Source organism: Carlito syrichta, unplaced genomic scaffold (genome assembly GCF_000164805.1).
Source record: "Carlito syrichta isolate Samal-C Ts95f unplaced genomic scaffold, Tarsius_syrichta-2.0.1 Scaffold316211, whole genome shotgun sequence".
Lineage (NCBI taxonomy): Eukaryota > Metazoa > Chordata > Mammalia > Primates > Tarsiidae > Carlito > Carlito syrichta.
This window is the reverse complement of record NW_007260307.1, coordinates 735,833-749,943: the sequence shown is the minus strand read 5'-3', so window position 1 is coordinate 749,943 and position 14,111 is coordinate 735,833. Positions and strand designations below refer to the sequence as shown.

General features: G+C 40.8%; 1 protein-coding gene across 1 annotated transcript in view; it reads left to right on the top strand.

Annotated features, from left to right (window-relative positions):
• Positions 1–14,111, top strand: part of COL12A1 (collagen type XII alpha 1 chain) — a 113,673-nt gene that overhangs the window by 67,024 nt on the left and 32,538 nt on the right. The window contains exons 37-43 of the mRNA XM_021706935.1: positions 248–377; positions 1,772–1,891; positions 2,981–3,127; positions 8,707–8,823; positions 8,986–9,132; positions 11,366–11,440; positions 13,173–13,312. Of these exons, the coding sequence (XP_021562610.1) occupies positions 248–377; positions 1,772–1,891; positions 2,981–3,127; positions 8,707–8,823; positions 8,986–9,132; positions 11,366–11,440; positions 13,173–13,312 (876 nt within the window). The remainder of the gene's footprint in view (positions 1–247; positions 378–1,771; positions 1,892–2,980; positions 3,128–8,706; positions 8,824–8,985; positions 9,133–11,365; positions 11,441–13,172; positions 13,313–14,111) is intronic.

The following is a 14,111-nucleotide window of genomic DNA, read 5'->3' as shown; positions in this document are numbered from 1 at the left end:
CATTTTCTTCAGGGGTGTTAAGTCATGTGGCTTTTACGTGACTGCTCTGGGATTTAAGCCCAGATCTGTTTGACTCTAACTCATTCTCCCATGCTGCACAGAAGCAATATTGAGGGTTTGTCTTCCATCAAGACAAAGAAAATATGAAGAAACTGTTAGTCTTTATGGGACTACAGAAAACAATATTGTCTTTTGATCTGCAAGTCCTCTAGATGGTCATAAATGTATAATTTAACTTCCTCTGCAGACCACAGTCCCAGGCAGAAGAAACAACGTGATACTGCAGCCCCTGCAATCTGATACTCCATATAAAATCACTGTCATTGCTATTTACGAAGATGGGGATGGTGGTCACCTAACAGGAAATGGAAGGACTGGTGAGTGTTTTCTACCTTGTGTTTTTTTGACTTTGAAGTTGTCAAGATGTTAATGCTGCTTTTGTACCTTTTAAAGTCTTTAAATGTTGTCTTCACCAATGCATCTCAAATGTCACATTAATATTGTATTAACATTTATGTTAGATATTGAATTTTGTCAAAACAATGACATGAGAAAAGAGTTGGTTTCTAGCTTTTTAAAGGTCCACTAAGAAAAGAAAAAGGAAATAAAAATCTGCATACTTTTCTTTGCTTGAGATAGTTTTATTTCTTCTTTGGAAAGCCGTGGCTTATTCTCCGAATAATGTTTGAGTTTATGCATTGTTAGTTAAATCTATAGCTGCTATGCCAATATAATATCAGCAAAAAATATTTTGTTGTGATTGAATCTAAAGTAATAGAGAAGCAAGATGATTAGCAATCATTGTCTGCCTACAAATTCAGCTTTTTATTAAAGTATTTTAAAGTTATACCAAGAAATCTACAAAGAATTGTCAATTTGCAGGCCACTTTTAAAACATATCCTGGTGGCAATTTCTTACAGTTTAAAAATTCTCTAATTGGGTTACTCTTTGGAATCACCCGGAGATCTTTAAAAGTACTACTCCTGGGTACTAGGCCCAGAGATACGAATGTCCCTGGTCTGAGGTGTGGGCTGGACCCACTGATGTTCTCATTTATGTCCAGCCAAGACAGAGAGCCACTGGTTTAGCAGAAAGTCAGCGTGAGCTCTATATCTGGGTTCTGTTACTGGAAAAAAGTGGCATTCCTCTTTTTCACTATGTTCAGCAAAAATCTACTTAGATCACATGAGTTCAGGTTCTTGTTTACACCCAGTTGTCCACATAAGACAACAACTCTACTTAGGGAAAACGAGTTTAGGTTCCTTTTTACACTCACACACCCAACACACTATCTCTCTCAGCAGACAGAGCTGTCTGCACTCGCACACCTGATACAACAGCTCTGTCTACTTAGGAAACAAGGGTTCAGGTTCTATCTACACTCACTTGTCACATGGCACACTAGCTCTGTCTATGTAGGTATTATGAGTACTGGCTCCTGTCTACACTCACTTGCCCATGTAATACACCAGCTCTGCCTACATAGGTAACGTGAGTTTTGGTTCCTGTCTACACTCATTTGTATAATCTGTAGATCTTCTCTCTGGCTGTGGGAGCAGCCCGTGAATCCATTTGAGTTGCTGTTTGAGTTTGGAAAACCGCTAAGCTTTGGTTGAACACCTCAGTGTCTTTATTCGTTTTCTGGATAGTGACATTATGGGATATTATTAATCTGCTCCTGCAGGGCTGCCCTCTCTTTACTCTTAACCTTCTACACTCTCCTTGTGTGTCAATAACAGCTCAGTAACGTGTGCCAATGTTCGTTTCCAGTGGGACTCCTTCCTCCTCAGAACATACACATCTCCGATGAGTGGTATACGAGATTCAGGGTGTCCTGGGATCCTTCACCCTCTCCAGTTCTTGGATATAAGATTGTGTATAAACCAGTGGGTAAGGAAGTGCCTTTATCACCATAGAAATGCTTTGGAGGGTTATTTGCTTGTTAGGGTATTCTCCCTTGAATCCCTCATTATTGGATTCTCCTGGTCATTCATTTAGCAAGTCAGGTCTCTTCTACCCCAAAGCTAATGTTTCTGGAAATAACATTTTAAGCTAATGGTCTAAAGTACCGTTGTTATTATGGGGGTAGATGAGATTCTCATCACGTTTTGTGGTTAAAAAGTTTGACCTGGTTTAAAAACTTGTACACATTAAAGATCCTTGTCTTCGGGTAGCCTATATGATATGATCATGAAATAATGCATATTTAATCAATAGAAATGTCTGTATTTTTCCCATAATGTGCAGATTTAATTTTACTTAGGGCATACATTATATGCAATTTGTTCATAGCAGACAAAAAAAAAATCTCCACTGGCATTTTAACCTAAATTGATAGCACCTTGATTAAATAATTTTGTTTTTGTTTTTATGATCTATCTATATGCTTAGGAAAATTGGAAGAAAAATACTCTTTGTACCGAATTTGCTAGGGCATCTTCCGTGCTTCCAGGAAGACTGTGAAGTAGAAAAAAATGAAGGAGAGGAGTGAAGAGAAAAGAAGCCTGAATTTGTGTGAAAAAACAAAGACAACTTGAAGGAGAACTCTAGTTAGCAATTGAGAATTTTCAGTAACCAAATTACGTAGAGTGAGGTCCAAGTAGAAGTTCTTAGGTCAACTCTACAACAAATCAAAAAGTGTTAGTTCAACATCTACTGTATGCAAAGCAGCATGGCAAAGTAGGGCTTAGAAAAGCAGCCCGAGAATGTATTCACTAAAGGAACACTAATTATAAACCTACTACATTCTAGGTTCTGTATTGTGCTTTGAGAACAGGAGCATGAAGAATTCCATTTTCGTGTACAGTTTCCTAGTCCTCCTGTAATATAGCATGTGTCTCAGTGAGCAAGGGTGTGAGGGGTCGTGGCATGAATGGCGTTCAGATTACCATTGAACTGGAAGTTAAGATCTTTAATTTTAAGCAAAGTTTCAGGTGAGTGATGGCATGTTTCTGTGTGCTTTTGCGATTGTTCTTGAAGGTACCAATGAGCCCATGGAAGTCTTTGTGGGAGAAGTGACGTCATACACGTTACACAATCTCAGTCCCAGCACCACTTATGACGTGAATGTTTATGCTCAGTACGATTCTGGACTCAGTGTCCCCCTGACAGATCAAGGCACTACATGTGAGTCATGGATCTTTTCATGGTTGTATTAGAAAGTGTAGTACGATTTACCAGGTCAGCCTGTTTTAATTTTACTTTTTCTAAATGTATCTGTGTTTACTCAGCATTACGTGGGCAGGCCATTTGGTGTCCATTTAATTGAAATACCTATCTAAATTCCTCCTCCATATAGCATATATGCAAGTGTATATAATGAGGAGATGTTCTTTATTTCATGTAAAATATTGTATTTGGGATTATAATTCATTTTAATTTTATTTTAAAATTGTGGGGTACCTGTGAGGATTTGTTACGTAAGTATATTGTACAAAGGTGAGGTTTGGACTTCTGACAAGTCCTCCCCCTGCCCCAGTAGTGGGCATGGTACCCAGTGGGCACCCTCCTTCCTCCACCTCTTCTTTAGCAGTGCCTAGCATCTGTTGTTCCCGTACTTATGCCTGTGTGTCCAGTGTTTAGTACGCACTTATAAGTGAGAACGTGCTGTATTCAGTTTGGCAATTCACTTAGAATGATGGTCTCCAGCTGTATCCATGTTGCTGCAAAAGACATGATTTTTTTTCTCCTTTATGACTACATAGTATTCTGTAGTACTACATTGACTTTATCCAGTCAATGGGTATCTGAGTTGGGCATCAGAGTTGGTTCCATGTTTTTTCTACTGTGAATAGCACTACAATAAACACACATGTGTAGGTGTCTTTTTGGTAGAACAATTTGTGTTATTTTGGGTATATTCCTGGAAGTGAGATTGCTGAGGTGAACGGTAGCTTTGATTTCAGTTCTTTGAGAAATCTGCAAACTGTTTTCTACAAAGGTTGAATTAGCTTATATTCCCACCAACAGTGCATGCGTGTTCCGTTTTCTCTACAGCCTCACCAACACCTGTTGTTTTTTGACTTTTTAATAACAGCTGTTCTGACCGGTGTGAGATGATATCTCGTATTTTTGATTTGCATTTCTCTGATGATTAGTGATGCTGAGCATTTTTTCGTATGTTTGTTTATTGCTTGTATGTCTTCCTTAAGAAGTGTCTATTCACGTACTTTTCTCGCTGTTTAGTAAGTAAATAATCATTTTATTGTTCCTTTGAGGATTCCCCTAAGAATTGGAACAGGACAAGTTCCTTATAAATTCTGGATGTTAGGCTTTTGACAGATGCATTTTGCAATTTCCCCCCCCCCATTCTTTGGGAAGTCTCTTTACTCTTGATTGTTTGTTTTGCTGTGAAGAAGTTTTGTAGCTTGGTAAGGCCCAACTGTCAATTTTAGTTTTTGCTGAATTTGGTTTTGATAACTTGGCCATGAATTTATTGCCTAGACCAATGTCCAGGAGGATGTTCCCTATGTTTTCCTCTAAGATTCTTACAGTTTGAGGTTTCACATTTGAGTCCTTGATCAGTTTGAGTTAATTTTTGTATATAGTGATAGGTAGGGTCCAATTTCATTCTTCTGCATGTGGTTAGGCAGTTTTCCCAGCACCATTTTCTAAATAGGATTTCCTTTTTCCCAATGTTTGTTTTTGTTGGCTTTGTTAAAGATGAGTTGGCTGCAGGTTGGTGGTTTTATTTCCAGATTCTCTGTCCTATTGCATGGTCTATGAATCTATTTTAGTACTAGTACCTTGCTGTCATGGTTACCATAGTCCTGTAGCAAAGTTGAAGTCTGGGAGTGTGATGCCACTAGCTTTTTTCTTTTTGCTGAGGATTGCTTTAGCTATTTGGGCTCTTTTTTGCTTCTGTATAAATTTCACTATTGTCTTTTCTAGGTCTGTAAACAATGTTGCTAGTAGTTTGATAAGGGTTGTGTTGAATCTGTAGATTGCTTTGAGTAGTGTGGACATGTTGACAATATTGATTCTTCCAGTCCAAGAGCATGGAATATTCTTCCATTTGTTCGTATCATCTTTGATTTTTTTGAGCAGTGTTTTGTAGTTCTCATTATAAAGATCTTTCACCTCTTTGGTTAGATGAATACCGAGATATTTTTTGTGTGTGTGACTATTGTGAACAGGATTGTGTTTTTAATCTGAATCTCAACCTCCTTCTTGTTAGTGCATAGAAATGCAACTGATTTTGTATCGTGAGACTATTGAAGTTGTTTATCAGTGCTAGAAGGTTTTTTGGCAGAACCTATAGCATTTTCTAGGTATAGAACAATATCCTCTGCAATTAGGGATAATTTACCTTCCTCTTTTCCTATTTGGAGGCCTCTAATTTGTTTCTCTTGCCTGATTGCCCTGGTTAGGACTTTCAGTGCTATGCTAAATAGGAGTTGTGAGAATGGTCATCCTTGTCTTGTTCCTGGTCTAGGAGGGATGCTTCCAGTTTCTGTTCATCAAATATGATTTTGGCTGCAGGTTTGCCATAAATGGCTCTTATTATTTTGAGGAAAGTTCCTTCATGCCTAGGTGTTTGAGGACTTTTTACATTTTATTGTAGAGATGAGGTCTTGCCAAGTTGCCCGGACTGGTCTCAAACCCTTGAGCTCAGGCAATCCTCTCACCTCTACTTCCCAAAATGCTGGGATTACAGGCATGAGCCACCATGCCCAACTTGGTATTTGAGGGTTTTTTATCAAGAACGGATGTTGGATTTTATCAAATGCTATTTCTTCATCTTGTGAGATAATCATATGGCTTATATCTGTTTGTGTAGTGGATTACATTTATTAATTTGCATATGTTAAGTTGGGCTTGGATCCTGGGAATGAAACTCATCTGGTACTGATGAATGGTCCTGGTAATGTGTTGTTGGAAACAATTTGCTAGTGTCTTAGCAATTGTTTTATAAATCTTGGTGCTCTTATGTTGGATGCATATGCACTCAAGATGGATACTTCTTGCTGAAGAATTGAGTCCTTTGTCATTACATAGTATCCTTTAAACTTTTATTGGTTTAAAGTCTGTTTTATCTGGTAACAGAATAGCTACTCCTGCTCTTTTTTGTATTCCATTTACGTGTAATATTTTTCTCTAACTCTTTACCTTGTGACTGTGGATGTCATTTGCAGTGAGATGGGTTTTCTAAAGGCAGCAGAAGGATGAATCATGCTTCTTTATTGAATTTGCCACTCTGTGCCTTTTGAGTGGCATTTTCAGCTCACTAAAATTTAAGTTAATTATTAATATGTGGGGGCTTGTCCCTAATCCACTTTGTGCTCTAGGCTTTGTGTTTGATTTATATGGTCTGTAAACTTTGTGCGTATCTGAGCTTTTGTGATAGGTGGAATTGTTCTTTCATTTCTGTGTTTAGAACCTCTCTAGCATTTTCTGAAGGGCTTGTCTGCAGGTGGCTAATTATCTTAGGGATTGCCCATCTGTGAAATTCTCCTTCATTAATGAAGCTTAGTTTGGTGGAAATTCTTAGTGGAATTGCTTTTCTTTAAGAATGTTAAAAATGTTACAAGCCCTTCTGGCTTGTAAGATGTGCACTGAGAGTTCTGCTGCAGTTCTTATGGGTCTTCCTTGATAGGTGGTCTGTCCATTCTCTCTAGCTGCCTTCAGGATTTTGTCTTTGTGCTTTCCTTGGCAAGACAGATTATTATGTGCCTTGGGGATGGTCTTCTTGTGTAATACCTTATGGGAGTTCTCTGAATTTCTTGTGCCTGCATGGCTGCCTCTATAGCAAGATAGGGGTGTTTTTTTAGATGACATCTTGAAAGGCTTGTTCTAGGGTATTCTCAGTTTTTCCTTCTCTCTCAGGAATGCTGATCAAGCATAGACTAGGTCTCTTTACATACCAGATTTCTTGTAGGCATTGCTCCTTTTTCCTAAGTCTTATTTTGTGTCAGACTGGGTTATTCAATAATTCTGTCTTCAAGCTCTGAGATTCTTTCCTCTGCCTGGTTGATTCTGCTGTTAAGACTTGCAATTGTATTTTGAAATTCCAGGACCAAATTCTTCATTTCTGGAAGTTCAGTTTGATTCTTCCTTAGAATGGCCATGTGAGCTTTCACTTCCTGCACTGTTTTCATAGCCCAGATGATCTGAATGTCCACTTTCTCTTGGATCTCATTGAGTCTCTTTGTCATCCATGATGTGAATTCTGTGTCTGTTCTCAATAGGTTCTGTTACTTGGGATCAAGAGGACCCTTTTTGGGTGTCAAATCGTTTTGGCTTGGGGGATTGCCAGTGTTTTTCCACTGGTTCTTCCCTATCTGTGAGGGCAGACACTTCTCTTTTTATTTTTTGTTTGTTAAAGTTGCTATTATTGGAATTACAGTTTGTTTTGTTTTCTTACTTGACCTCCCTCTTCAGGTCCACCCGTGGAAGGGGCAGAGGTGGCTGGGAGGGTGGTGAACTGGGAGGAAATCGGCTGACACTGCCTCACCAGTGGTGTCTTGCTGGGCCAGGGAAAGTTATTTCTTCTAGATCAGATACTGTCCCTTTCCTCTGACACATGCAGCAGGGTCTCTGGTTGGCCAGGAGTCACAGAAGTGCTCTGCCTCCCAGTTCTCGCCCTGCTTTGTGGGAAGGGCAAGAGTGTGACAGTGGTGGCCTCCCAAGGGCAGGCTGCTTTGCAGTCCTGAACTGGGGCCAGGACGGGGCTGGTGCCACTGGAGAAACATGTTCAAAGTGGGCTCATTGCCCTGATAGGGGCTGGAGAGGGGAAGGGAGGAACACCCAAGAGGCACAGACCACTCCTGCAGGGTTGTGTTTAGAGAAGCCTCTCTGTGAGGGGCTGGTGGTTGCTGGGTCGGAACTCATCTGGATCTGGAGACCTCCAGGCCCCTCATGGACCCAACTGGTATCTCTGTTTGGTTTCCTGGGCAGCTTTCTGCTCTTGGCCAGTGTGGGACTGGGTGCAAGTGGAGGTATTGTCTCCCCTGACTGGGACTGCAGAGTTTCATGAAAGGTGTGTAGAATCTCTCTCAATTCCTCACTACTTCCTTTGCGAAGGGCGCTGGCTCTTCCCATCCTGGAGGTAGTTGGTGCCTGCAGTTTTCTGTGTCCTCAAGGTGTCTGTCTGATAAACCTCAGCTTGGATTTCCAGGCAGACCTCCAAAGAGTCAGCTGTGATCCCCATTTTAGACACTCTTGCCGGGAGCAGCAGTCATGAGTGTCTCCAGTCAGCCATCTTGCCCCTCCCCCCATTTTGAATTTTAAAATAAAAAAGTATAGAAACTGTCATTGCATCCATAAATGACCTGTAAAACTGGATTTGTGCTGTGATTTAGTTTTTCTTAACATTTGTTATTAAGATATATACTACCTAAATTCATTGACTTAATTATTGAATCATAGTCTGACCCACAGATTTTATTGTCGTTGAATGCTTTGATAATTATATAAAGACTTGACTGATAGCTTTTTAGAAACTTTTTTACTCCTTTTCTTGAGGCGCCTTTTCCATTCATAGTTTTGAGGGGGGACTGCTTGGAATTTTTTTTCTTGAAAATCACTGATGGGTAGGGAGGTCTGTTTCAGCTGTGCCACATTTCATGTATGTTTCTTATAGGGAAACATATTGAGATTTAGACTTTTATTTTTTTTCCAGCCTCCTTGAAAGTTTGAAAATTGTGTTATAATGAAAAGTATGCTCTCTGGCCTTTATTTACAAAGTAAATTTCTTTCTTTTGTAGTGTATTTAAACGTGACAGATCTGAAAACCTACCAGGTTGGGTGGGATACATTCTGTGTCAGATGGTCGCCTCACCGGGCAGCTACCTCCTACAGGCTAAAACTAAGCCCTGCGGATGGTATGTGTGTAAAAAAAAAAAACGCCACTAATTGGAGCATGTAGTGGAAACATTTTAAAGTCAGTAAGGAACAGCCATTTTGTTTATAAAAATGATATATAAAAATGTCTTTTAAATGTAATTGATGATGACGCTGGTATTTTCCTTTGTTGTCATAATCAGGAACCAGAGGACAAGAGATTACCGTGCGTGGATCGGAAACCAGTTACTGCTTCACTGGCCTTTCCCCAGACACTGATTATGGTGTCACTGTTTTTGTGCAGACCCCAAATCTTGAGGGACCGGGTGTCCTTGTCAAAGAACACACCAGTAAGTTCTTGAGTGAATTGGAAAACCTCCATAAGGCTTCCGAATAGAGTGCTCTAGGTGTGAGAGACTGTGAATTCATTTTGCATTGATATAAAGGAACACCTTAGGCTGGGTAATTTATAAAGAGAAGAGGTTTATTGGCTCATGGTGCTGCAGGTGTACAGGGGCAGAGTGCAGGTGTACAGGGGCAGAGTGCAGGTGTACAGGGGCAGAGTGCAAGTGTACAGGGGCAGAGTGCTGGAATCTGCTGTGCTTCAAGAAGCTACAGTCATGTGGAACGAGGGGGAGTTACTGCTATGTCACATGGTGAGAGCAGAAGAGAGGAAGACCAAGGGTAACCATCCCAGGCATGAACGAATAGAGTGAGAATTCACTCATTACCATGAAAAAAGCCCCAAACTGTTCATGAGGGATGCCCTCCCTGTGACCCAGATACCTCCCATTAGGGCCCACCTCCAACGTTGGGGGGTCACATTCCAACATGAGATTTGGAGGGAACAGCATCCAGACTATGTCAGAGACGTAAGTGAATTCTGTGCAGGACGTCTCCCTAGGTGTAGCAGAGGGGAGAGGTAGCAGTGGTGGCAAGTTCCTGAAAGCATCTAAGGTTAGATCAGGACCTTTTCCCACAGCAGTTCCAGCGTTGGTGCTGCTTGAAGGAAGGGCTAAAGAGGGAGAGATGACTGTAGCGGACAGTGAGAGGTGATTCTTCTACTCAATTGACCCTATCTGACCCTTCAGATCTTTGCTGTACTTTCCGCAGACGTAGTCGATGCTGAATGCCTCCCAGCGACACCAAATTTGGAAGGAATAGAAACCCAATGGTCAGTGTCAATGACGCTGAAGCCTTCTTTTCTTTTCTTTTCTTTTTTGAGTTGGAGTCTTACTCTGTCACCCAGACTGGAGTGCAGTGGCCGCTCCCGGCCACCGCAGCCTCGACACGCTGGGCTCTGGCGATTCTTCTGCCTCAGTCTTCCAAGTAGCCAGAACTACAGGCATGTGCTACCATGCGCAGCTAATTTTTGATTTATTGTAGAGAAGAAATCTTGCCAAGTTTCCCGGGCAGGTCTCAAATCTGCAGGCTCAGGCAATCCATTCGCCTCGGGCTCCCAAAGTGCTGGGATTACAGACTGAGCCACTGAGCCTGGCCTTCTTTTTTTAAAATTAATTATTTTTATTTTAAAGATGTAGGGTACGGCCGGGTTCGGTAGCTCAGCCTGTAATCCCAGCGCTTTGGGAGGCTGAGGTGAGTAGATTGCCTGAGCCTGCGGTTCGATACCTGCCCGGGGAACTTGGCGAGACCTCTTCTGTACAATAAATAAAAAATTAGCCAGGCGTGGTAGCGCGTGCCTGTAATTCCGGCTACTCAGAGGGCTGAGGCGGAAGGATCGCCGGAGCCCAGCAGGTTGGGGTTGCGGTGGCCGTGAGTGGCCACTGCACTCCAGTCTGGGTGACAGAGTGAGACTCCAACTAAAAAAAAAAAAAAGATGTAGGGTATAATTCAGGGTTAGGTACACAGATGTTCATTAAACAGGTACCCTTGTTGATGAAGTGTGCTCCTCCCTCCCCTGGCAGTTTCCCTCAACTGCCAATTCCCCCCATCAGTTTCTCACTACTGTCAATCCCCTTCTCATAGTATTATGACAATTGTTCAAGGTCCGCTGATCAGTGAGAACATACGGTACTCTGTTATTTGTTTCTGTGATAGATTGCTGAGTATGATAGACTCTAAATCCATCCATGTTGCTGCGAGGTCCATACGGTTGTCCTTCTTTATTGCTGCATAATATTCCATTGTGTATATGTACCACATTTTTTTATCCAGTCCAGCTTTGATGGACAGCGTGGTTGATTCCATGTTTTTGCTATTGTGAATAGAGCTGCAGCAAACATACATGTGCAGGTAACTTTTTGGAGCAATGACTTGAGTTCCTCTGGGTATATTCCCAATAGGGGGATTGCTGGGTCATATGAAAGGTCAATTTCTAGTTTTTTCAGAAATCGCCATACTGTCTTTCAAAGAGGTTGCACTAGTTTGCATTCCTATCAACAATGTAGAAGCGTTCCTTTTCCTCCACATCCTCGCCAGCATCTGTTGTTGTTTGTTTTATTAGTGATGGAAGCCTTATTTTCTAAGACTTGATTTGTTATTCAGAGCTTGTTCTTAACATTTACCTTCTGGGATGTGAAAGTGCACATGTTGGCTTTTCTGATTATTATTTTAAACTTCCAGCCGTGAAACCAACAGAAGCTCCTACAGAACCACCTACACCTCCTCCGCCTCCCACCATTCCACCAGCCCGTGATGGTAAGTACAGCTGTGTAGACAGGACGTTCAGTGGATGGGGATTAATCGATTTCTGATCTATACTGCATGTATGTCATTGACATTGATATAGAACATTTATGGTTTGTTATTCCTGCAGAGGAAGTTTCTAGCTTGAAAGAAAAGATTACTGATAATTTGTTCCTCTCTCTCTCTCTCTCTCTCTCTGGGCACCTTTTGGTGTGAATAACTCAATCGGAAATGACTCCTGCTCTTCAGATGTTTCTGTTTCTTCAACTTTGCAGATTAGGGCCTGACGATACCTTCCATGGTTCATAGTACCGTGGTGGACACTTCTTTCTGTGGGCATTGCGAATCTTGTTGGCTGTATCTGTGTTTTAACCCTGAGGCCATTGGCTTAGGAATTTCTGGTTTTTGACCTGAGAAACACCCTGGATTACACAAAGCTAAACCTTTTCCATCCACCAAAGTTTAAACTTGCCACTTGCAGTGAACTAGCAAAAGGATGTACCCATCTATTGAGGCTGGGCTCTCAGTATTTTGGGGGCAATTCTGTAGTGCTTTAGTTAATGAAGTGCAAGCCAATTAGCAACTGGCTTATTCTTTTCCCATATTTTGTTTCCAGGGTTTGACAGGAAACGTTTCAGAGTTTAAATGTATTTTTCTTTCATCTTTGAAGGATCTAGAATGGTATAACTTCATTAAACCTTTTATATAAGTAAAATTGAAGATCAAAATGTATTATAGGGTAAGAGAATAATGGATTTCTTTAAGTTAGACTATTGAAAGGAATTCAGTAAATACTCTTGGCTTACAAACACGTCTTTTGAAGAATAGGCCTAAGTTTCTAGAACAGTTTTAGGTTTACAACAAAATTGAGGACCAGCTATAGAAAGGGTAATTACCCTTTACCCTTCCCCTCCCATGCACAGCCTCCCCCACTATTAATATCCCCCCTCAGCATGGGATATGTGCCTTAAAAATCGATGAAACCACATTGATACATCGTCACCCCCCAAATTCTATAGTTTATATTAGGGTTCATTCATCATGTACCTATATTCATGAATGTAGGATTCATGGTGCTATGCATTCTATGTTACCTTTTTATAAACTAAAATTTTGTTAAGCTTTTTTTGATTTTCTTTCTTTAGCCTCCAAATCTAGAAATTCAAATGAAGGATATTTCTGTGTTTTATTTTTTTCTCTTCTCCTTCACCTAGTTCTGGTAGCCTGATTTAAAATTAAAAAAGAAGTTACCCCCACACAATCTTTAGTAATTATATTCAGACTCTCCAAACCCAAACTGAGACTTTTCCTTTAGTTCTGGACACTGTTGAATTTCATTTGGTCCCCCCTCCCCCTTATTGTTTGAAGCTACTCAAAACGCTCCCTGAGGAACGAGTATGTCTTTGCATAGTGGGTCTGCACACTTCACACATAGTGGGTCTGCACACTGCTCCATAGCAGTTGTTTTGGGTCCGCTGGACCAGTGCCTCTCACACTTATGGCGCAGAGGTGTCCTCTGGGCGTCTCACCACTGGTGATTCTGAAGCAGAATTCAGGACGTCTGGGATAGAATATGAGATTCTGCATTTATGACAAGCTCCCAGGTGGTATGCTCTTGCTGCTGACCTGTACTCTTTGGTAGCAAGGTGTCACGCTACATACATTTTTCAAGTAGGTAATTTCATTTGAATGAAAGAATTAATTTGATTTGGGACTTTCTCTGCTTTTTTTTTTTTTTTAACAGTATGCAAAGGGGCCAAGGCAGATATTGTGTTCTTGACTGATGCCTCTTGGAGTATCGGGGATGATAATTTTAATAAAGTTGTAAAATTCATCTTCAATACTGTGGGAGGCTTTGACGAAGTCAGTCCTGCTGGGATTCAGGTGAGTGCCATTCCATTCTGATTCAAGGTGTTATTAGATCTTTCTCAGATTCTGTAATCTTGAAGACTCGCTTAAAATTTCCCTTCTTCTAGAGAAACACCCTGATGGCTCTAACACTCTATGTTCCTAAAGTATTTTGTTTTTATTGCTATTACAACAAGTATCACTTTATATTGTCATTACTGGTGCAACTCTCTTCTAGCTAAATCATTGATGCCTTAAAGCAAGAGAGTGTATCTTTTTTAAAAAAATTATCTTCTCCTTTTCCTCTTTTTTCCTTTTGGTGAAGTTTTTTCTTTATATTGGCAGCTTCTACTTCATTGTGGCATCTTAGAGGCATTATGAAAATAAGAGATTTTCAAATAAACCACAAATAATTTCATAAACAAGCCATGTCCTCTTTTATGGAATAGTACTTTGTGGTATACTGTACACTAAATTTCAAATTCCCAAATAATACTGTGGACATTATTCCAACCCAAGAAGAGTAAAAATTCAGCCTAGTTATAGTCTTACTTGAATGTGTCAACAACCAAGTTGTTTTTTCATCCTTCAGAAATTAGGATTTCTTTTTTTTTTTTTTGAGTTGGAGTCTCACTCCATTGCCCAGGCTGGAGTGCAGTGACACACTCACGGCCTTCCAAGTAGCTGGAACTACAGGTGTACGCTGCCATGCCTGGGTAATTTTTGATTTATTGTAGAGATGAGGTGTCTTGCCAGGTTGCCTGGGCTGGTCTCGAACCCGCGGGCTCAAGCAATCCACTCACTTTGGCCTCCCAAAGTGCTGGGATTACAGGCT